This window comes from Phoxinus phoxinus, assembly GCF_949152265.1.
Source record: "Phoxinus phoxinus genome assembly, chromosome: 8".
Lineage (NCBI taxonomy): Eukaryota > Metazoa > Chordata > Actinopteri > Cypriniformes > Leuciscidae > Phoxinus > Phoxinus phoxinus.
Genome location: NC_136883.1, coordinates 20,516,741 through 20,541,083, shown reverse-complemented (window position 1 = coordinate 20,541,083; position 24,343 = coordinate 20,516,741). Strand labels below are relative to the sequence as shown.

Below are 24,343 nucleotides of genomic sequence, written 5' to 3'. Positions count from 1 at the left end.
ACTTGGATGATGCGATGGCAGCCATATTGCGCCGGAACGCCCACCACACACCAGCTTACTGGTGGAGAGGAGACAGTGATGAAGCCGATCAGTATATGGGGATGATTAGGAGGCCATGATGGACAGAGGCCACTGGGCATATTCTTTTGGCCAGGATACCGGGGTTACACCCCTACTCTTTTTCGAAGGACATCCTGGGATTTTTAATGACCACAGAGAGTCAGGACCTCGGTTTAACGTCTCATCCGAAGGACGGCGCTCTTTGGCAGTATAGTGTCCCCGTCACTATACTGGGGTGTTAGGACCCACACAGACCACAGGGTGAGCGCCCCCTGCTGGCCTCACTAACACCTCTACCAAATTATTATTTACTACTATAATATTATTCCAAATTATGACTCTACCATCTGAATGCAGCAGAAGCAGAAATCGATACTCATCGGACCAGGCAATGGTTTTCCAGTCTTCTATTGTCCAATTTTGGTGAGCGTGTGTGAATTGTAGCCTCAGTTTCCTGTTCTGTTCTTCTGCTGCTATAACACATCTGCTTCAATGGTGGACGTGTTGTGCGTTCAGAGATGCCCATCTGCAGAAATAGCTTTTAGCCTTTTTATCAGCTCAAACCAGTCTGGCCCTTTGTCTCTTACCTCTGTCATCAACAAGCTGTGTTTCGCCCACAAAACTGCCACTCGCTGTATATTTTCTCTTTTTAAGGCCATTCTCTGTAAACCCTAGTGATGGTTGTGCATGAAAATCCCAGCAGATCATCAGTTTCTGAAATACTCAGACCAGCCCGTCTGGCAACAACAACCATGCAACGTTCAAAAACACTTAAAGTCCCCCTGTGGTGAAAATTTAATTTTTAATGTTGTTTATATGTTTATGTGTTGTTTTTAATTTGCTTTAAGAAAAAAACATGTACAAATTCATAAGTCAATACCTCTCTCTCTTTCTTAGCGTTATTAGCGTTCAACTTCAGCAGATCGTCTTGACCGTGTCTTGTGTGTGTGTGTGTGTGTTTCAGTAGGTTTCACTTTTAGTCCTTATTTTGTCTTAAAAATTAAACGGCACAAAATCAGAAGAAAGAGAGGGTAAATTCTGCTTTCAAGATCGGTTGTGGGTTTTCCCTGCAGTTTGTCATATCTGTATTGTTTTGTACTTGTAAATGTGTGAGGAAAGAGAGGAGATATGCTTGTATGTATATTTCAGTAGGTTTCTCTTTTAGTCCTGATTTTGTCTTAAATGTTGAACAGCACAAAATCGGAAGAAAGAGAGAGGGGAAATTCTGCTTTCAAGATTGGTTGTGGGTTTTCCCCGCTGTGTTGTCATCGCTGTATTGTTTTGTACTTGTAAATGTGTGAGGAAAGAGGTGAGATATGCGTGTGTTTTGCGTGTATTCTTAGCTCTTATTCCTGTTTTTGTGTGTGAACCAGCCGTCATCTATATACAAACACCATCAGCATTGTGTCACACTTCTGCTTTGGGTATGTATAGAGAGATGACATTTACTGAACTCTGAGAAAATGTGGCCTGCCTAGAAACACACAAACGCACACATCTACAAATAACACACCTGCTGAGAGCTTAAAGGAGTAGCACACCCAAACATGACAATTCTGTCATCGGTTTCTCATCTCATCTTTTCCGAACCAGTGGAACCCTAAAGGAGACATTTATGCAAAATGTCTTTTTTGAATGAAAATAGACAAGTGTCATATTATGTCAAATATAATTGTTTTTCATTCATCTCTTGACCAATTACTGACTTGTATCTATGGGTTTAAAACAACGTTAGGGTTGCATGTAACTTAGCGTGTAAATCACTATTTACACTCCTATTCAAAAGTTTGGGGTCAGTAAGAGTTTTTGGAAAGAAAATAATACTACTATTCAGGATGCATTAAATTGATCAAAAGTGTCGGTAAATATAGTATAATGTTTCAAGATATTCTTTTTTAAAGGGGTCATGTGCTGCATTGTTTTATTATCATTTTTTTCCTGGGGTGCACTTATGTTAGTATGATTTGTACATTAAAAATTGTCATAATTTAGAAATAAAAGGCCTTTTTCCTACCCTGATTTTAGCCTCTGTTTGAAGGGGCGTGTCTGCTGTCAGACTTCAGTGTAAACGCCCCCTGCTGTGATTGGCTGACATATTTTGCATATGAAACAGCTATGTATTACATTTTGAACTCTCTCGAAACTTTAAACCATGTTTTTACTATTTCAGCTGTTGAGGTTAACTAATAGTGAAAAGTGTTGATTATATCATACTATTTAGATCTATGGCATTATATTTAGATCATATAAAAAGTTGTAGTGGTGAGCATTACAGCCGATCAGAGACATGTTGCGCTCATAAAGGCAGTGATCTCGTCATGATCTCGATTTCTGCACTCGCATGAATGCTTTCAATAAAACTAACAGTGCAAACACGATGTAAATAAGTGAGTCGTTAACTTGATTATAACGGAAGTTTTGTCGAGAGTCTAGAACTGTCACTAACCTTGCGCTGTTTGATTGACAGCTCCAGAGATTGTAAAGGGAGCTTTTTTGATTGCTTTCTATATAATTTAATCTCAGTTAACAGATTATTTTCATCCTACCAAGAGAAACAATGTGAAGTTGACCGTTTAGTCACTGTTTTGATTTACTGACACCTAAACAGCAATAAACTAATTTTAGACAAAGAACATCTGACCGTACATGAATCATTACATATCAGAAATCACTGGTCACAGATCAGGCATTAAAATTAACACTGTTACCAACTGTTGCATTACTGTCGAGTCCATATCATAAAAGTCTGTTTGCGAAGCCTGTGCCGAAATTTTGACTGATTGTGACTACCAAAAAATCTAAATGTAATTGAAATGTACCGAATACAAATAAACAATGCTAAATAGTATGATGACATCTTATGTCAAAAGCTCAAGGAAAATATGATTTCTCAATTCATGACCCCTTTAAAGCTGCAGTCCATAGCTTTTCCTCTGTCGCCATCAGGGATGTAGTGGAGGCTAAACGCACGTAAACGCCGTTTGCGCACCTCCCAAAATTTAGAAATAGCGTTTATCCACCTCTAAATAGCCAATAGTTCCTAAGCCATTTTAAATTAAGCTTATGTCGTTTTAGTTTCATATTGTTCATTATTAGTTTCATAGGTTGTTAAACCTAAGACAAAGTCTTTCATATTGCGCTGCATTACTGTCAGTAGCCGCGTTTCCATTACCCTTCAAATTGCACACATTGAGAATTGAAAATACGCACAATGGAAACACGTCAGTTTCGCAAAAACTCTCGTTTATCGCAAAAAGTTTTTACGCTCGAATGAGGAGGTTTTTCAGGCAATTCGAAAAATGAATATTTCGCAAAACTGCAATGGAAACCGCAATGCGCATTTACAGTCACCTGACTTGGAAGACGCGGTGTGTTTGGGGTCCGTGTACGCAAAAATAAATTAATAGGTTATCATCATTATTATAACATTTACTAGGCTACATATTTAGAAGACGCTTTTATCCAAAAAAGGAACAAAGCAATTCGTCGAATGTCATTAATAATACGGGTTAGACAATAATAATACAGGGCTAAGATTATGACAAATAAACACAAGATTTTGACGCATATCCAAGGGTTTGTGGAGCAGAGTGTTGAACGCGCACTGGATGGCACGGAGGCGCGCGCGCGAACACTTTTTCCTATCAACAGTGAAACAATTTAAAATACTCTATCATTTATGGTCATACAGAAAATAATAATACATTATTCGTAACTACTTTTATTTGTGTAAACTCACAATAACAAGAAAACGTTGTGCTTTTGTAAAATAAAAAAACAATCAGGCGCGCATGATCTTCGTGAACTGGAGCGCGAGAACTGAAACAAAATATAGCCTAGCTTGAAATGTCCACTTTAAAACGAACAAATTCGAATCGAAAGCTAATACATTCTGATTATGTAATGCGTATGAAAGGTGCATTTCTCTCTAAAGGCGCATCTGCTTAACAGCGGAGATTTTTTTAGCCGACACTGATTTAGAAAACAATAGTTTATTAATAAACAATTAAAATGCCTCGTTATTTTTTTAGACACATTTATTATCATTAGCCTATCACCTTTCTGTAGGCTGTGGTTCCAGAGACATAGGCATATATGGCTCTTCTCATTCAGCACTGCGGGAAAATATAATTTCCAGGTTCTAATTTTGTCGTAGAAAAATAGTAAAATCAACAACAACAAAAAATCCATATTAATTTGTGAATATTTTAAATGTTTAATAAAGGGGCAATAAGTCATAAACAAAAATTTGTCTATGTATTTTTTGCGCAGCATTTGGTGTAGCCTACAGGTCAAATTAAAATGTTGTTGTTCAACTTTGCGCTTTAAAAATACAACAAGCGTTTTCGTTTTGCACAAGTGCATTGCATTGAAGCCCTGGATATAAGCCTCCCTCTCTATCTCTCTTAAATATTTTTGTTCTCTCTGTTTTGTCATTAAGTAAACTTTATAGATTTCAACCATATTATTCCTTCTTGAGTCTCTTTAACAAGAACTTAGATTAATGTATGAATTAGTGATTGTGTGACCTATGATGAGGGAACAACCAGTGATACCCTTCCATCAAATGATGCCTATAGCGATGTCATCAGGATACACACACCAGTAGGCAGTGGCCCACCTTACCGGGTGACCACGTTGTGGTCCACCAGAATTTATAGTTTACCCACCTCTTTTTTTACCACTACACCTCTGGTCGCCATCTCTGTTTTATATCTGCAATTGCAGTCATTCGCGGAATTATCAACTTTACGTGGGTTGTGCCTCGACACAGCACAGCGCGGATGAACACAATGTTTTGAGGAGAATGTGTGTCTCTCCGTCACCGTGCCGGTGTGGATACTGTCATTCAGAATCACAGATTATACTTTTTGGAAGTATGATGACCAACATAAGAGTTTTCACTGGAAAATGTAATCTGTAGTAAGTAACATCCACTTTTGTTCTCACCAACTAAGTAGAAAAAAGCATTGCAGTAAATCGCGCTGATTAAATGTAACGATCGCTTATCATATCACGTCAAACTGTGCAAATTATAGGCCTACTTTGTGAGGCAATTTGTAAAGCGCTTTGGTGGCCATTGGGTCTGTGAAAGCGCTATATAAATGCAGTCCATTTACTTTGTTCTCAAATCAGCATTGCGTGACTACATTTAATGTCCTTCCGATATTTATCCTTGTTTTCGCATGGGTTGCAGTCTCTTTTTTTCTGTAGCCACTCCGAAGTCCGAACAAAGTCTTTTGCATTTTACATCGGGTGAATCTCGTCACTGGTGATTGTCGTTTGAACCTTTCTGGATCCGCCATCAAATTAATACGTTTAATTATATCAGGTGCTGTGAGAAAAGGCTATACATCTCCACCTCCAACATCCTCACGCACAATATATTAAATGCTGGTCTTCTGAACTTTCTAAATAATAAATTTCATTTTAAAATATACAGGTGAAACTTGAAAAATGTGAATATCGTGCAAATATTTCAGTAATTCAACTTAAAATATGAAACTAATATATTATATAGACTCATTACATGCAAAGTGAGATATTTCAAGCCTTTATTTGTTATAATGTTGATGATTATGCCTTACAGCTTATGAAACCCCAAATTCAAAATTAGAATATTGTGAAAAGGTTTCATAAGCTGTAAGACATAATCATCACAATTATAACAAATAAAGGCTTGAAATATCTCACTTTGCATGTAATGAGTCTATTTAATATATTAGTTTCAACTTTTAAGTTAGTTAAATTATTGAAATAAATTAACTTTTTTGCACGATATTCATATTTTTCGAGTTTCATCTGTATTACAGTAGAAAAAGTTATTTTAAATTGTAATATTTCACTATTTTACTGTTTTTACTGTATGTTAAAACATTAAGAAATTCTTAGATCAAACATTTAAACTCTACTGTGTAGTTTAGAAAATTAAATGCATCACTTTATAATTAACGAATAATGATTATTATTGTTAATTAATGATTTAATTTAGTTATGTTGATTATTTTCTTGACTTTACACATCAAATTATAGACTTACTGTAAAACTGTATAAAAATAACTTGTTTGTGAATTTAATAGCCTCCATTCATAGCCAACAGATGGTTTGTGCTAAATGTGCACCACAGGTTCATATCGAGTCTTAGAGAGAGAGTGTGTGTGTGTGTGTGTTGAGTGGTTCATTTATTCCCTGTAGGAGGCATTGGGGTGTAAAGTGAAGCACTTATAATGCAGCAGAAGTGTTTGTTCAGCTGATGCTTGTGTTTGCTTTATGTCTTTTCCTGTGTTGTGCGTCTATGTGTGTGTTTGTGCGTCCGTCCTGGTGTGCTCGCAACCACGGGCCACGTGAATTATAGTTTTTCACGCATAGAGCCACATTTGGGAATGTTTTTGGAGAATTTGGGAATGCGCAGTCATGACAAAACCAGGAAGCTTAAGATGTCCCGCACATTTGAAAGGATAGGAAATGAATCATTTCACATTTCTCAAGTGTGGTGGGTGGAGGTGGACGGGACCCTATCAGAAGGAAGCACAGCCTCTCTCTCTCTCTCTCTCCATCTCTCTCATGCATACGACACCCATGTGCTTCCTGACAGCGCCGGTACCTGCCGTAACCCAGAGGACCCAGAGTATCATTTCCAGCTCACCCGCAGCAAACAGTCGAACAAATCAAAGTCTGTTTTCGAAATGCATTCCATCCCAGCACTGCTGAACATGGAGGCACTGTGAGAGAGAAAGAGGGAGACGGAGGGGGAAAGCAGAGGTTTCGAGTTTTGTTTTTGCACGTTGAGGCCTTGGAATCTGAACTGGCTAACCTTTCCCAGCAGCTGCTGCTGTTTGAACAATCTGCTCCGATCCAGAGAAAACAGCGTCTGTTCTCAGCTTTGACCACTAGGGGGCCGAGACCAGAGAGACGTTTGTCCTTCTGTCTGTTTTTAATGCAGATGTGTTTGTCTGCACCAGTATCATCTATCTATCTATCTATCTATCTATCTATCTATCTATCTATCTATCTATCTATCTATCTATCTATCTATCTATCTATGTCTTGATTTGTCACTTCATCGGTCTGTTGTTTAATTCTGTCATTTTTTTGTAATGCTTTCTATCTGGTTTTGTCTACCGCTTTGTCTAAATTTATTACCGGTATATCATTTTATTTGTCCATCATTTTATATATTATTTTTTCTATCATTCTATTGTTTTTCTTTTTCGGTCATTCTCATTGATAATTATTTCTGTCGTTTGTCTGTCATTCGATCTGTCGTTCTTTCTATTTTATTATTTTACCGTGGTGTTCTGTCTGTCTTCTATCATTTCATCATTTTATTATTTCATTCTGTCATTCTGTCGGTCTTTATCTATCTATTTCTATCATTCGTAATTCTTTTGTCATGCTTTCCATAGTTCTTTTTTTCTTATTCCACTATTGTCTATCATTAATTCTATCATTCCTTCTCTCTGTAAGTTTATCTGTCATTCTTGGTATCATTCTTAATTCTCTATCTTTCTATCATTCCATCTGTTGTGCTTTAATCATTTTTTTCAATCATTCTGTCTGCCTTTTTTTGTAAAAAAAAATTCTATTCTGTCTACCGTTCTCTCTGTTGGTTGTACTTTCAGTTGTTCATTCTATCATTCAGTCTGTCATTCTCTTTTCTCTCTTTGGAACCTCCGACCCTTTCTGAAAACACGAGGAGATTTGTTATTCATTCAGTCCAAACACAGAGTGTGTGATCTGTCTGTCTGTGTGTGTCTCTCTTTAGGGTCTGGAGGGGAACGTATACGACCATGTGAAGGATTATCTGATATCCTTTTGTCGGACCGAGTTGGAAGCGTTTCAAGCCATCCACAGCACCTTCCAGTTCCTCCTGGAGAAGTCCAGTCGAGTGAGTCACACACACGCTCTCTCTCCTCTTACTTAGTTTCATCACTCTCTCAATTTCCCTCTTCATTCCCAGAAATAGATTCGCTCTGCCAGCTCCTCATTATCGGCTCCCCTATGAAGAAATCCCCTCACACACACATCATTCCTCCACTCTGCTGACAAACACATCTGTCTGAGCACTATTTCACTAGCCAAGGGGGTCTAATTTTACATACCACTATTGTGACGTGTGTGTGTGTGTGAGTGAGTGTGAGAGTTACGCAAGGATTTTTCCTTCACATGCTCTTAAAGGGATAGTTCACGCAAAAATAATCTTTGTGTCATCATTTACTGAACCTCATGTCGTTTCAAACCTGTGTGACTTTCTTTCTTCTGCGAACACAATAGAAGATATTCTGTTGAACATTCGGGTCCGTACAACATTAAACCCCATTGACTTACAATTCTTTTATGTTCCACAGAACAAAAGAAGGTCAGTTTTTGGGTGAACTCTCCCTTTAAAGGGATATTTTACTTGCATCATGTTTGTTAAATAGTTTATATTTATGCCCAGGTGATGCAGGACTTCAACCAGCAGCTGTTCCTGCAGGAGAATCCCGTGTTTCACAAAGCTCAAGACTTCCAGTTCCAGCCCAGCGACAGCGATACAGTGAGTTTATAAACTGCACCTAGACAAATCAAGAACTCCTATATTACAAGTTCATACGTTTGAGTCAGTTAATTTTATTTATTTATTTTTCCATTTGAAAGAAATGAATAGTTTTATTCAGCAAGGATGCATTAAATTGATCAAAAGTGACAGTAAAGACATTTATAATGTTAAGGAAGATTTCTATATCAAAAAAAAAATTATTATTATTTTTTTTACTTTCTATTCATGAAAGATTCAAGTTTTCCACAGAAATATGAAGCAGTACAACTGTTTTGAACATTGATGTTAATACAAAATATGTATTGAGCGGCAAATCAGCATATTAGAATGATTTATGAAGGATCATGTGACACTGAAGACTGGAGTAATGATGCTGAAAATTCAGCTTTGCGTCACAGGAATAAATGACATTTAAAAATGTATTCAAATAGAAAACGGTTATTTTAAATTGTAATAATATTTAAAAATATTACAGTTTTTACAGTATTTTTGATCAAATAAATGCAGCCTTGATGAGCAGAAGAGACTCACTAACCCCAAATGTGTACAGGAAAATATGTTTTTCAGTCATATAATCACTTTGGAACATGAATATCACAAATTCATCACTGAATTTTTATTCAGTTTAAACTATCTCATGGCAGGGAATCCACCTGTGTTCATTTCAATATTAGGCAAGCCAACTCTCTCTCTCTCTCTCTCTCTCTCTGTCTCTCTCTCTTCCTGTCTCTTATTTCTAGTCCTACATTTAAAAGTTGAAATGGTCTTCAAATGTTTCAGATTTAATTCAGCGTTGACAGCGTCACCGACACATACATCACAACCGCGCCGAAAAAGCTCACAAATTTCATCATCACCTTCTATTTTTAGCCTGGTTCATCTGAGAGTCTCTGGGAACAGAATTTCTTGTTCCTGCGATGATGAAGTAACATCCCGCTGATTAAACTCTCTTCCGTGTCTGCCCGAGCTTTAATCACGACTCATTTTGTGAACGTTCCTCTCGTTAAACTACAGTTCTGCTCGAGTGGGATTGATTTTTAGCCGTTTCAAACTCCTGGCAGCTTTTTTATTTCAACCATTCATTAACCTCTTTATATCTCTCTGTATTCTTTTATCCTATTGTACATTTCAGTTTCAATTTTGAGTGCTTAAATGACACAACTAACTTGCTAATATAGTACAGTGCCCACTGATCCATGCTGTAAATTTTGTAATAAAGAATTATCTTACTGCTCTTTAAGCTTGAAGGAACCTTTAAATGGGAATCGTGCTTATGCAAGTCTGTGATCAATCCATCCCAGTCAAATAAATATTTTATTTATTTTTTTCGATTAAATGAAATAAAATATATTGAACTTTTTTTATTATTGTCTTGTCATAATGTTAGGGCTATTTTGGGGACTTTTTCTCAGCAAATGTTGATTTGTGAATTTTCGCTAGTGATTTGATTTTGTCATTATCATTTATGTAAAAATTGCATTTTAATTTTACAGTCCTAGAATTTTCTTAACTGTTGAAATTAAAATAAATCAATTTAATGAATAAATGATCCGTTTTTACCAATTTTCACTATAATTTATGTACAGAATCTTTATGAACTAAAACCTTAGCAGTGCTTACGTAACTGCAGCCTCTCTTTATTACATTATTTTGACTGCCGTAAATATATTAATATGACTAAATTCAAATCACGTTTTAGATCCAGATTCCTGTATAGACATTTTTTCCCCTCTAACTGTTAGAATGATTGCGAACCGCAGTACAATATTGATTGATTAATCATCAATAAGCTGAATCAATTAAATTATTAACAATTAATCAATCTGTGTTTAATTATTAAAATAACACCCCAGAACTAACTTTAAGGTTGTGTTTACCAAAGCATCTCTCTCTCTCTCTCTCTCTCTCTCTCTCTCTCTCTCTCTCTCTCTCTCTCTCTCTCTCTCTCTCTCTCTCTCTCTCTCTCTCTCTCTCTCTCTCTCTCACATCTTCTTATAGTTCAGTAGTTAGTAGATATCGTGTTTGTTAGCTTTTACATCTCTGAGCATCTCTCTGACTGCTTTGCTGTTTCTAACCCTGTTGTAGTTTTCCTGTCCTCTAACAGTCTGTTTCTAACCCTCTCTTAATCCCACCGCGCACGCGTGTGATGTGTGGTTTGTGTGTATGATGTGTGTGTGTGTGTGTGTGTGCGCCCCATCTTTCCCTCCTCTCTGGCTCAGACTCTGAGTTCGGTGCAGCAGTTGGTGGACATTGAGCCATCGGCGGTCAGTGTGATGAGAATGACTCTGGCGCAGGTACCACACAGTCTGTTGGACTTGATTTCCCATCATGCATCAGTGTCCTGCAGCCATCATCAACCAGTTGTTGTTGTTGTTGCTTGCATGTTGACATCAGCCTGTGCACCTGTGTGTTTGTTTAACTCACTGTGAGTGGACACATTTAAAGGGGAAATTTCATCATTGAAAACAAGATTTTCGCTATTTCTTTTAAAGGGGAAGTGTGTAATTGTTTTGCAGCACCAAACAGAATGGCAGTCTATTACATTTTAAGGTTAGGGCTTTTCACTATTCAAAATAATAATAATTATATATATATATAATGTATGTTTCACATATATATGTTTCAAAGCAGCTTTACAGGAATGTATTATTAATATGTATTAATTCATATTATGGATAAGTTAATAGTAATAAATATGATTAGTTATTTATACTTATATTATATCTGAGGTATTTATTGCATTCAGTTCCTGTTTTCTTGACCTTGGCATTGCTAGCGCTGTGGTACAGTTTGAGCTTCCGGATTCTAGGTTAATTTACACACTTCACCTTTGGAATAAGGTTGATGTACTATGCATCACTGGAACACTTGATTCTGATTGGTCAGTCTGTGTTTTTCTGTGCTCAGATATTTTGGACTTTGAGTGTTGTCTCAGGCATCAGATGTCCTATAGTATGCTAGTTGACGTGTCTTGTGTCTCTGTTGACCATTTTCTTATAAAACATTAATTTTAATGAGTGTTACTTGCCTATTAATTATTCGTTTATTAGCAGAATAATAGTTTCAGTCAGTCCTTAGTCATTTAAATATGGGTAGACCTCAGGGAAAACTGCTACAAAAGTGTCTTTTACACTGTAACGCTGTATTTTGCTTGTCAAATCCTTAGAGCGTCAACTGTTTGACACGTCAAATACTCTCAGACACCGTCGCTGGGATTGATCAACAATGCAAACATACACACAGACACGAGATTTTCCATCATGCAGACATGCAGAAAGCGTCAAAGATGCACGCATTCCATCACGCTCTCCCAGACAGCATCTGTGTGTGAGTTTGAGGCAGAGGCACATGGGATTGATTAGGCCGGTTCTGATCCAGATGGAGCCTCTGCAGACTGTCATCTTTCCCAGCAGACTCGGGCAACCCAGCATGTCTCAAACACATACAGCACATCTGCTTAGGGTCACACCGAGAGAAAAAACAGGAAGACGTAAAAAAAACAAAAACATCTCAACGGGGAGTGATGTTTAGATGCATTTTTTCCCCCCCTTTTTAAAAACCCTTTTGTCAGCCGTTGCTAGTGTTGACATCAGATTGATGTGGCAGTATCGAGTGGAGATGCTTGTGTTAAAGTGCTCTGATTGAATTTATATTGATCAGTGTGTTGCCGTCAAATACTCACAAATTCAAGGGTGCATCGTCAGCAATACTGCCAGATATGGTCAATATACGCAAGTCATTCCTTATTATTCTAAACCAGCTGAAGCATCGCACACCATTGATGTTGTTTCTTATAGCAGGGGTAGAATATGACAGCTTTTTCAGAGATTGAGAAAGTTATTACATTTTATGAAAGATTAAGACAATTATAATGTGCACTACCATTCAAAAGTAAAAAAAAAAAAAAAAAAAACAGCAAGGCTGCATTTATTTGATCAAAAATACTGTAAAAACAGGAAATAATGTGAGATGGTATTACAATTTAAAAGAAAAGTTTTCTATTTTAATATATTTTTAAGTGTAAAAATACCTGTGATGTGAAAGCTGAATTTTCAGCATCATTACTCCAGTCTTCAGTCTTGATCCTTCTGAAATTATTCTGATTTGCTGCTCAAGAAGCATTTCTTATTATTATTATCAATGTTGAAAATAGTTGAGCTGCTTAATATTTCTGTTAAAACCATAATACATTTTTCAAGGATTCTTAGTTGAATAAAACATTATTTATTTGAAAAATGACTTTCTTGCTATTATGTCTTTACTGTCACTTTTTATCAAGTGAATGTGTCCCTGCAAAATTGAAGTGTTAATCTTACTGACCCCAAACTTTTGAACAGTAGTGTACACTGATTCATTTTTTGCAGTAAGACCAGAAACTTGTATCAAACCGATTCCTGGTGATTTTGAAACTCTTCACACTCTTATTGGAGACGTCGGTCTAAATGGATCCTCGGGTTATATTGTGTTCAGGTGTTTAAACTCAGAAATAAACAGATGCTTGGGAGAGACTGGCAATTAGTGGACGACAGCTGGAATGATGCTGTGATGAAGGAATAATAGACAGACTTGAGATTTGAGAAGACTTTATGTACTGTGCAATGCACATGTCCCACAATGAGCCTCAACTCTCCTCCTAAACAAGCAATTATGTAGCATCTCATATCCTTAGATTGAAGAATCAAGCATCTTTTTCTTGGGCTATCTTCTGACCTTACGTTTGTTCACCGTCTTTTCCCACTAGTCGACTCAGGTTGGTTCATTTGGATTTAAGTCGATTGATTAATCCATCGTGCTTCAGATCTGATATCAGAGATGGTGAAATGTCCTCAACACTGTTCCTGGATCTGTTCTTTCTGTTTGTAATTGTGAATGTATGAGTTCACTATTTTGCCACTCTGATCTCAAACCTGTGATTCTGACTGGAGTGTGTTTCTGTGTTAACTGTGTGTGTGTGTTTTTCAGAGTCGGCAGCTGGAATCGGAGACGGGAACCACCGAAGAACACAGTCTCAACAAAGAGGCGAGGAAATGGGCCACACGTATGGCCCGCGAACACAAAAACATCATCCATTACAAACGGGTAAGAGCCGCTGGATGCACATTCATACTCGAAAACAACATCTATTACAAATCGCGCGCGCACACACACACACTTGAACATCTTATGTAAGTGGCGAATCTTGTACAAATCTGTTACAAATTCTGTTGAAATGCAAACTAATAATTTAATTACAAATGACTGAGACAATGTCCATGTCACATGAATCCACAAAATTAAAAGAATAAACACTTAACCCTTAGATCTCTTATTATTTTATTTTATGTTCATGACAATTCAGTCCAGCCCCAAAATTCTGGACTAGTGTTTTATTATTATTATCATTAGATTTGAATGACTGCATATGCAGTATTTTTATCTACAGTAAAACATATTGTATATAATATTTTTTTTATTGGAATATTATTATGTTTAATTATCATGAAATAAAAGCGGTAGAACAGATACTGCCACAAATGATTCTGTTGAATGTTGTGATTGTATCTTGTCTGATTGTTAAATTAGCGGCAGGAAATGTGATCTGATGCCATGATTTTTTTCTCAAGTTGGTTGCTTGCCAATTGAATTGAGCTGATTAACGGTAATTTGTTTTTATGGCAGGCTCTAGAGGAATGTGAGACACTCGGGACTCCGCCCACGGAACAAAGCCGGATCGAGCTGGAATTCCGAATAGAGGAGGCCAAGGAGAACATCCGCAAAGCAGAGGTGATGTGTGCCGCGTGTCTGTCACCATTTACTCACCCTTTTTGACACTCTGAAACACGCACAGCGTTTTTTCTTCCGAGTAACACCAAAGGAGAAGGTTATCAGAATGTTCACGCAACATTTACACTACAGTAAGAGATCGTACATATCCTCGCACAAAGCTATCATATCACTTCAGAAGACATGTAGTTTACCATTTTTGGGGCTTGACGGCATCCGTCTCTGTTCACTCGTCCTGTAAACGTGTATGTTTGCAGAAAATAATTGTGTAGTGTATTTATTTGAGTAGCATTTAATTTGTATTTTGGAAAGGGCAGATCAGAGAAAAAAACAAGGCAGAAGTACTTAGTAATAATGTCCCAAACGTCTCCCGCTCTCCTTCTGTAATGAATGCATTTCCCTTTCCAGACAGAGATGCATTTTCTGTCTCTATTGATCTGTTCAGAGACAGGCTGTCAGTCTCTGTGTCTGATCAATATGTCTTCTCCTCTAAGATGTCCTGCCGTGTCCTTACGCATGACTTCCAGCAGCCGTGGCGCCCTCTGCTGGCCCAGCCTGTGACCTCTCGTATATGTTACAGCAATAGTTCACATAAAAATGTGGTTTAATCCCCCTCATGTGGCTCTAAACCCAAATGACTTCTTTATTCCTTGACGAAGAAATGTCTTTTCCATGCTCTGTCAGCATACAATGACCTAGAGATGTCAAACTCAAAATCAGTCAATAAATGAACCATTAAATGCTATATTGTAAGTCTTCAGAGGTCATATAATTATGCTTTCCAACATCGCTCTAAAATCTAATGCACACGATCATTCAGATGCAACACATTTTGCCATTTTACGATGCATCACATCAGGTTTGTCATCATTGACACCTAACAAATTGGTCATTGCATGTCTTGTAACTGATACAATCCCACCAAATTTGAATATGCATATGTGCAAATTCAACATTAGAAAGTCATATGGGTTTGGAACAATATGAGAGTGAGTAAATGATGACAGGATTTTATTCGTGCATGAGACTAACTTTACAGACTTTACTCATTCGCTGAGAATTTAATAGACAATGTATGTACGGTAGTAGATAAAACACCATCTTTGTTTTTCCTCTTGAACTCAGAGCAACTGAAGCCAAATTATCATTAGTTCTTGCAAACCATTAAATATTTAATAACCCCATTAAGAACTAATGGACAAGCAGCAACAACACAACGAGCATAAGGAATGAAACAAAGTTGAGTTTGGAAATAGTAAGCTTTTGTTTGGCACCAGGCAATGTGCCAGAGGAGTCTGTGTTTGTTCCTCAACAAATATTAAAAGTATAATTGCACTTTAATTATTTCCTTTGAAAATGTTTGTCCCCTCAGAATTACATGGAAATTAAAGCCGTACATAATATTTCTACTCCGAAGCAGCTTCCAAAAGCTGTTTGTCGTCTGTTAATTGAAACTGATGAGTCTTCAGAAAGTTAATTTGCATCTTTGCCTAATAATGAGAAAAGCTGAAGTGCAAGGACAGCTGTACGCTCCTCTGAGATCAGACGCCTCACCTGTCTAATGAGGAGAACTACCCTAGAGCTCAGCGGCCTGTGTTTGGATATCAAGCTTCAGTGACGGGACGCTCACACTCCCACTCCTCTGTCTGACACTGTCTTGTCTTTTTTAAATGCAGCTTTTTATGCTTTTCTACTTTCTCACAACTACTGTTTGTGACAGTCACGTTTAATGATCAAACTGACACACTTTACATTTCCAGGACCCAGAATTTTGAGATTGAGTTTGGTAAACCTGGACTGAGCCAGTGTTATTTTAGTAGTTATATACTATTATAAGTAATATTTAGAATTTTATTTTAATTTTATTTTAAGTTTTAGTCATTTTGTAATTTGCCTTTTGTCATTTTGAATTTTATTTCATTTTAAATTTTAGTTTTAGTAATTTTAGTACTTCAACTTATTTTATTTGTTAGCTGCCAAAGCAACATTTTATAAAAAAATAAAAAATAAAAAAAAATTATTAAAAAATTATTTCAACTACTTAAATTAACAAAAAATATTATTTGTAATAGTTTTATCAACACTGTTGTATGAACAGAACAGTATATTTTTCATTTTTTAATTGGTTTCAGTTTCTTTTCCTTTTTTTTTAGTTTTAGTAACTTTCGATATGCTTTTGTCATTTGTATTTTTTATATATATTTTTGTTGAGCTTTATTTTTATTTCACTTTTTTTTAGTAATATCAGTACTTAAACATTAGCATAATTGTTTCATTTAGCTGCCAAAGTTCAAAATTAGCTGCGAAATTTCAATGATTCAATTTTATTAAAATGATTTTTAATAGTTAACAATTCATTCATTCATAAGTAGCTGCTTGAATACTACAGTACAGTATGTATGTAAGATATTGTATAAACAGGACAAACTATCTATATATTTTTTGAATTCGCTTTTTTTTTACATTATAATAAAAAAAGATTTAGTAATTTTATTTGCTTTTGTCATTTTTATTATTTTTTATATTCCTATTTAGCTCTCTTTTTTTCGTGTTAGTTTTAATTATTTTAGTTCTTCAACTTAGCAGCGTTTCTAATTAAACAAAAGTTTTACGTTTTTCATCTAATATTTATATTTAATGTTACATTATATTTCAGATAATCTTCCATTCATCCTGGATTGAACTAAACCACACTTGACGACTAACTAATAAGTTGCTGCTTGAATATTACAGTATATGTAAGCAGTTGTATAAACAGAACAATTGATATATCTTTTACTCTGTTTGTCTTCTTCAGACGATAAAGCTGAAAGCAGAGGCGCGTTTGGACCTTCTGCGGCAGGTGGGCGTTTCTGTGGATACGTGGTTGAAGAGCGCCATGAACCAGGTGATGGAAGAGCTGGAGAATGAGCGCTGGGCGACGCTACCCACCCTCACTACCCATGACCTTTCTATCTCGGTGAGCACCCTCTTTATCAGAAATCAAAGTCCCTATGAAGTGGTTTGACATTCAGATTTTCTCACCTGTGTAATCATTTCCAATTGAAAGTTAAGGAAGTTGTGGCGTTACAACATCCCTATTATGAATGACACCCCTGGTGCCCAGTAGTGAGTTCGACCTCCCCGACCCTTCCTGATTCTGTCAGCGTCATTGTATTCAGACCCTGCTAAATAAACAGTTTAGCCCATATGCCACGGCATCTCCATCAGTCAGAGAGAAATAATGTTGATAACAGCAGCAAAACCTCTCCTACATTCCCCTGAACTCAACAGATACAGACACACAGACCCTTTACAGTTGTGTTTGTGTTATCATAGCAAGAAAGAGGATGTGACAGTGAGTTATGAGCACTTGTAGAATAGTGTCGGTTATGCCAATTACACAGTCTAAAGCACATTTGAGCACATACTGTTTAATATTTTGGTGCACACTTTACATTCACATCCCCTACTTGAATTATTCACACACACTAGTGTACAACTTATCCATAACGAATAAACAAAGAGCACTTTCTATAATAGCTCCTATTATCCTTAAAAATAATCTTGTCCTCACTTTTTCTAAATAAAAGCATCTGTTAAAGTCCCCCTGTAGTCAATCATTTCATCCCTTAAAATGCATCTTTAATCACCCAAATGACACGTTTAAATGTTTTTTTCCTGTGAAAAAATGTCCTTTTGCCTTAAAATAGCTTGAATGTAACTCTAAACCCTTGCTTCATTTAGTATTCTTGGTCCATGAATATGCTAATTAGCCCCGCCTCCACTCACTCACTCCAGCTCAGAATACCTGATCCACTCTGACAACCTCACTGTAGTAAATGCTGCACAATGGCAAGTGGAAACACTGGTTTAAATCAGCCATACATGTTTGAACCAGAAACGGATTCAGAAGAAGTGGAAGAGTGACATGGAACATAACAGTAATAAATACGATTAGCCTTTGGCTTGACTACGTTATCAAACAGCTAATAATGTGTTGCTAATGTTACATAAACCCGTTCGCCATCTCGAGTCAGACAGCTGCCTTCTAAAAATCAATATCCTTGGAACAACTCTACGTCAGTGGAGAAAGGCATATAGTTCATCATAACATCATAATATACATTATATACATAATTCACCCGCTATAGTGCTAAATGGACCTGATTTTTCATATCAACAGAAAAAAAAATACCAGGATAACCTGGCTTCTCTTGAGACTCTCCTGCTTCAGTGAATAGTTAATGATATGCTAAAGCCAGCCCGCACGTTTACTTGATTGTTTGCAAGGTAGTTTGTGAGAAACTTTGAAGAAACTTTGCGTTTTCTTGCAAAACCTTTACGTTCTCTCACAAAAACGTTTGCGTTCCCTGAGAAACGTTGTTCTCTCGCAATTAACTTGTTACTTTTCCTCCCATCTCATATCTTTTTCCACCACCATGTCCATTTAGGGGCTCCGTGGTTTTGCGCACTAAGAGCGTCAGTGAAGTGCTGCTAGTTGACTGTAATCTGAAGTGAAATCTGAGCATAACTTTATATATACGCCATACCATAGTACTTGAGTAAAGCGTGAGAATACTGCGAGACTAACGTGTGAACATGGCTGAGTAGTACTACAGTAAAGCACCAGTGTAGCGTGGTACATTAAGGTAATTGTAGAGTGATTTTAGGTAAGACAGTAGAAATATGAATAATGTGCCAGAGTTTAGCCCACAGCGTAGACAGATTGACCTCTGACTGTGGTTTAATATTGGCCTGGGTGATATATAATATCGAGATTGTGATAAAATTTATGTTGATAATGACTATAAGCTCTGAACATTTTTACTTATGGATTACCAGTCACAGCAGAAATAAACGTGACAACAGCCAATCGTTCTACAGTGAGCCGGTGAGGAAAACAAACTGCGTTTTGAAATATTACTAACAATATAAAAGTTATTCTTACATTATAAAAATCAGGAAAGAGTTCACCGCAACGTGGTTAGACAAAGGTGGACATTTACACTAAAAGGCTTTTATTTGCTAAAAAAAGTATAAACTATCAACCAGACGAGGCATGTAGTAGATTGTGTGCGATAGGTTTTTACGCATGGTTTTGATCATGTTGATAATTTAGAGGCCTTTAAATTTGCCTATCAAATATGAGACAGTAGGCTATATAAGGTTAAGATAACAATGCGCTTCAGTCTAATCTGTATTACCTCATCACAGGCTGTTTATGTCAGCCTTGGGCGTAGCCTATATATCAGTCACCGCCCACCACATCACAGATTACAGATTACAATGACCTCGTCTGGCCTCATGATTCAGACTCCCACTGAAACTCATCTTGACCTTCACTGAAGGATCAGTTTTCAACCTGTATTGTAACCAGTTAAAACTAGTAATGTGAGATACAGTGAACAACTGAGGAGGTATGAGTGTCCAATGCCTGTGTCTTTTGTTGATTTTTCTGTTGCTACATTTTGTCTCTTGGGGAAAAATGTTCTCCTGATCCCCGCAAGGCCAATGAGATTGGTGGGCGGTAACTAGGTAGAGTCCACACCTCTGGAACGCTGGTCTTTTTGAGCTGTTTGTTCCATGCAGTTGTATGTGAACCCACAAAGGAAGCCTCAGGCAAACTTTTTAAAGTCTATTGAATGATTCTGAATCAACAAGCGAGCCGTGGTGTTTGTCAGAGTAGTGACACGCGTTGTCATGTTTCTGTAGACCACAGTGGATTTGGAGAGAGAGGAAGGAGAAGAATTAGAAGAGAACATGGAGACGTACGACGACAGCAGCTCAAGTCCTTCAGGAACACTGAGGAACTACCCGCTCACCTGCAAGGTGCTCTACTCGTACAAGGTAAATTCACACATTTAACGAATGATCTGAAAACTGTGGCGACCAGTGATTTTGTTCATTGAAATAAAGCTAAAATAATATAAAAATTTTAGATGAAAAAATGAAACTTACTGAATCATAAATATTTATGTATAATCAATATTTATAATGTATTAATATAATTTTATTTCAAATAAAATTTTATCAATTGGTTTTAAATGGATGTTTTTTTTTAATTATGCATTTTACATAAAATAAAAATAAAAACTTGTTTGGAAAAATTTATTTATTTATAATAAATAGACACAAGCACTTAACTAATCCACAACCATAAACAAAAGCACTTTCTATAATAGCTCTTTAAAAAAAATCTTAAAATAAAATGAAAGTTAAATGTATAAAAATAAAATGTAACAAATGCAAAATATTGATAAATGCTATAATAGTATTAATAGTACTAAAATAAGTAAGGGATAATGTAGAGCGAGGCGGTTGTTATAGCGAATACAACCCCGACAGGCTGATTAGGACCCCGACGCGAAGCTTATTACATGGCTACCTACCAAATAAATCAATAATTTGACACAAAATATTGATTTTAAAAGGAGTTTATTGATTTAAAAATGATTGTATTGCTTCCGCTGAAGAACACCGTGTCCATGGCAACGCTCTGTTTTTCATGGCAACGGTGTGTTATACTTAGCAGCGGTCCGTTATCAAGAAATAACAGACCGCATTCTACATTAGAATTCAACCAAGCCATGTAATAACGTAATAACCCTCATCAAAGTTACAGATATGACATATCATCTATTCTGTTTATTATACTAACAACTAAAAGCTAGTCAATTTTCAAATATATTTAGAAACATTAGCTTAGCAATAACATTAGTCAAATATGGCATCTCTGGTGTTAACATCTTTACTCCTCAGGGAGTTTACTTGCTCAGCAGCTTGGCTCATGAATATTAATTATGTTATTTGGGATTCACATAACACGATGTCCTAACTGATCTGCTGGAAATGCTGACGTTGGTCAGTAATAGGGCTGCAGTTTACCGCTTTCACATTTATTCTTTCGATGCAGCCAGTTCAGGCTGGCATTTTATAATGCATGCTGGGATTTTTTTCTACATACTGCAGCCAAACAAAATAAATATTTTAAAAATGCCCCTGCACTTTACTGTCTTCCGGGATCCGTTCTCTTATTTGTAATGGTTGTGTCTGGGAAACTGCTAAAATGTCTGCTGGTTTCTGGAAAAATATTAACCCACACTGTTGGGCCTTTATTACTCAATAGTCTTTTCACCTCTCTCTTTCTCCCAGGCCTCTCAACCCGATGAACTGACGATCGATGAGCATGAGATGTTGGAGGTTATAGAAGACGGGGACATGGAGGACTGGGTGAAGGTGAACCAATCATACCATTGGTTATTTTAGCAGTTTAACACCACCTGCTGAAGTTTTTTTTGTTTTTTTTGTTCCAAATCAATCAGACTGCAATTCTAGAAGATGTACAGCAGAAAATAATGTTTGTTTTAGATCTCAAGACAAGATTTCCACCTCATTCCAACAACTGTTCTTCTGAGAGTTCTACACTCCTGCTTTTTGAATGACGGTTGTTTGAATTCTGTGGAAATCTTTCTGAGTGGGTGCTGATTCCATGTGGGCCTGTTTATGAGTTTGATTATTACATTTTTTGGTTTAGTATATTTTTATAAATACTTTTATTCTTTTATCTCGATATTTAAAGTCAATTAAACGCAACTAGCAACATCTTTTTTTCATGTTATGGCGTATATCAGAGTGTAATGGATTATCGAAAAAAGAAAATGATGTAGGTTGCATTTACTTTTTACATTTAATCATTTAGCAGACACTTTTATCCAAAGCGACTTCAAAATGAGGAAAACAATAGAAGCAGTCAAACCAACAGTAGGGCAATAATATGCAAGTCATGTGACAAATCCCAGCTAGTCTAGCACAGTACACGTAGCAAAGATGTTTTTTTTTTTAAATAAATAGATAGATAGAATAGAAATAGAATATTAAGTGTTAGTATCAATGGGTCAAGTCAAGTGTTGACGAAAAATATGCATCTTCTGTCGTAAAAAAAAAAAAAAAAAAAGGCCATTCCACCAGCAGGGAACAGTCCAGGTAAAGGTCTGTGAACGTGATTTTGTGACTCTTTGGAATGGCACCACAATGCGCCGTTCACTTGAACGACAAGTCTGAAGTAGTGACTGAGTTTAGGTATGGGGTGCAGAGCCAGTGGTTGTTCTGTAGGCAAACGTCAATGCCTTGAATTTGATGCAAGCTGCTATTGGCAACCAGTGCAAATTGATGAAGAGAGGAGTGACGTGTGCTCTCTTCGGCTTATTAAAGGCCACTCTTGCTGCTGCATTCTGGATCGGTTGCAGAGGTTTGACAGTACATGCTGGAAAGGCCTGCCAAGAAAGCATTACAATAGCCCAGTCCGGATAGAACAAGAGCTTGGACAAGGTTGTTGGTTCAAAAATGAATGCAAATTTGTAGTCAGTTGTGGAGGGACGGGTTTTGAGCATATGTCACCAAAGAAATATCTCTTCACTGGGAGATCCAGTTATAACATTTTGAAGGTAAAAAAAATGAAACCTGCATGGATGAATTCTTCACAATAAGATCTATTCCATGCATTTAAATATTAATACAGGGTGAAAATTTTCATTTAAGTTAATTTTAACTGTTGCATGTTTTTCACCCCAAAATCAGTTAAGAAAATGGGATTCAAGTCTGCAGATTCTGTTTGGCCCTGGTCATGAATGACTCAATGCTCAATGATGTAAATGTTGGTTTCCAGGCGCGAAATAAGTCCGGCCATGTGGGCTACGTTCCAGAGAAGTACCTGCAGTTCCCCACGTCCAACAGCGTGCTAAGCATGCTCCAGTCCCTCGCTGCTCTGGACGCGCGTTCACACTCCTCCAGCAACTCCACCGAGCCTGAGCTGGCATCAGGAAGCTTCAACGGAGACAGCAGCAGTGAGTCAAACACACACACACACACACACACACACACACAGCGACAGATGAATGCTGATGAGGTCATCTAAATATTCATTCTGGCCTTCATTAATAAAAATGTGTCAAAAGCACTATGGTACAACTATCAACACTGAACTGACTTCATCTGAACACTATTTTCTTTTAGAGATGCTGTACAGCCGAAATTAACTCATTGCATCATTGAATTATTTTCGTGGGTAACATGTTTTTGGACAATGGTCATGGTTCTCACAATCATTGAGAACTTGGAAATATCAGGCGATTTAAACATTTTCAAGACTGAAAATAAAAGTCTAAAAATAGTCAACAACATACACTACAGTTCAAACCTTTGCGGTCAGTAAGAAATAAACTCATTCTTTTATTCATCATCAAGGATACTGTCATCAGATGTGACAGTAAAGACATTTCAAATATTACAAAAGAATTCAATTCCAAATAAAAGTTGTGCTTTTGAACTTTCTGTTCAAAGAATCATGAAATAATGTATCACTGTTTCCACAAAAATATAAAGAAGCAACTATTTTCAACATCGATAATAAGAAGTTTCTTGAGCAGCAAATCGGCATATTAGAGTGATTTCTGTAAGATCATGTGACACTGAAGACTGGAGTGATGATGCTAAAAATTCAGCTTTGCATCACAGGATTAAAAGAGTTATTGTGATAATATTTCACAGTATTACTGTTTTTACTATATGGGTAACACTTTACAATAAGGTTCATTTATTAAACATTATTTAATGTATTAACTAACATGAACAATACATTTGTTACAGTATTTATGAATCTTTGTTAATGTTAGTTAATATGAATAAAGCTGTTCATTGTTTGTTCATGTTAGTTCACAGTGCATTAACTCATGTTAACAAGATTTTAATAAAGTATTAGTAAATGTCGAAATTAACATTAACAAAGATGAATAAATGCTGTATAAGTGCAGTTCATTATTAGTTAACGTTAACTAATGTAGTTAACTAATGTTAACTAATGAACCTTATTGTAAAGTGTTACCACTATATGTTGTATCAAATAAATGTAGCCTTGGTGAGCAGAAGAGACTTCTTTCAAAAACATTACAAATCTTACCACCCAAAACTTTTGAACAGTGGTGTTTTCTTTTCTTTTTTTAT

General features: G+C 36.6%; 1 protein-coding gene across 2 annotated transcripts in view; it reads left to right on the top strand.

Annotated features, from left to right (window-relative positions):
- Nucleotides 1-24,343, top strand: part of fchsd2 (FCH and double SH3 domains 2) — a 100,776-nt gene that overhangs the window by 71,499 nt on the left and 4,934 nt on the right. Inside the window, exons 11-19 of one of the 2 annotated variants that reach the window (XM_079620215.1) lie at nucleotides 7,826-7,948; nucleotides 8,501-8,596; nucleotides 10,819-10,893; nucleotides 13,562-13,678; nucleotides 14,258-14,362; nucleotides 17,160-17,321; nucleotides 20,057-20,191; nucleotides 21,497-21,580; nucleotides 23,010-23,187. In XM_079620215.1, the coding sequence (XP_079476341.1) occupies nucleotides 7,826-7,948; nucleotides 8,501-8,596; nucleotides 10,819-10,893; nucleotides 13,562-13,678; nucleotides 14,258-14,362; nucleotides 17,160-17,321; nucleotides 20,057-20,191; nucleotides 21,497-21,580; nucleotides 23,010-23,187 (1,075 nt within the window). The remainder of the gene's footprint in view (nucleotides 1-7,825; nucleotides 7,949-8,500; nucleotides 8,597-10,818; nucleotides 10,894-13,561; nucleotides 13,679-14,257; nucleotides 14,363-17,159; nucleotides 17,322-20,056; nucleotides 20,192-21,496; nucleotides 21,581-23,009; nucleotides 23,188-24,343) is intronic. The other variant, XM_079620216.1, reaches the window with a different exon arrangement.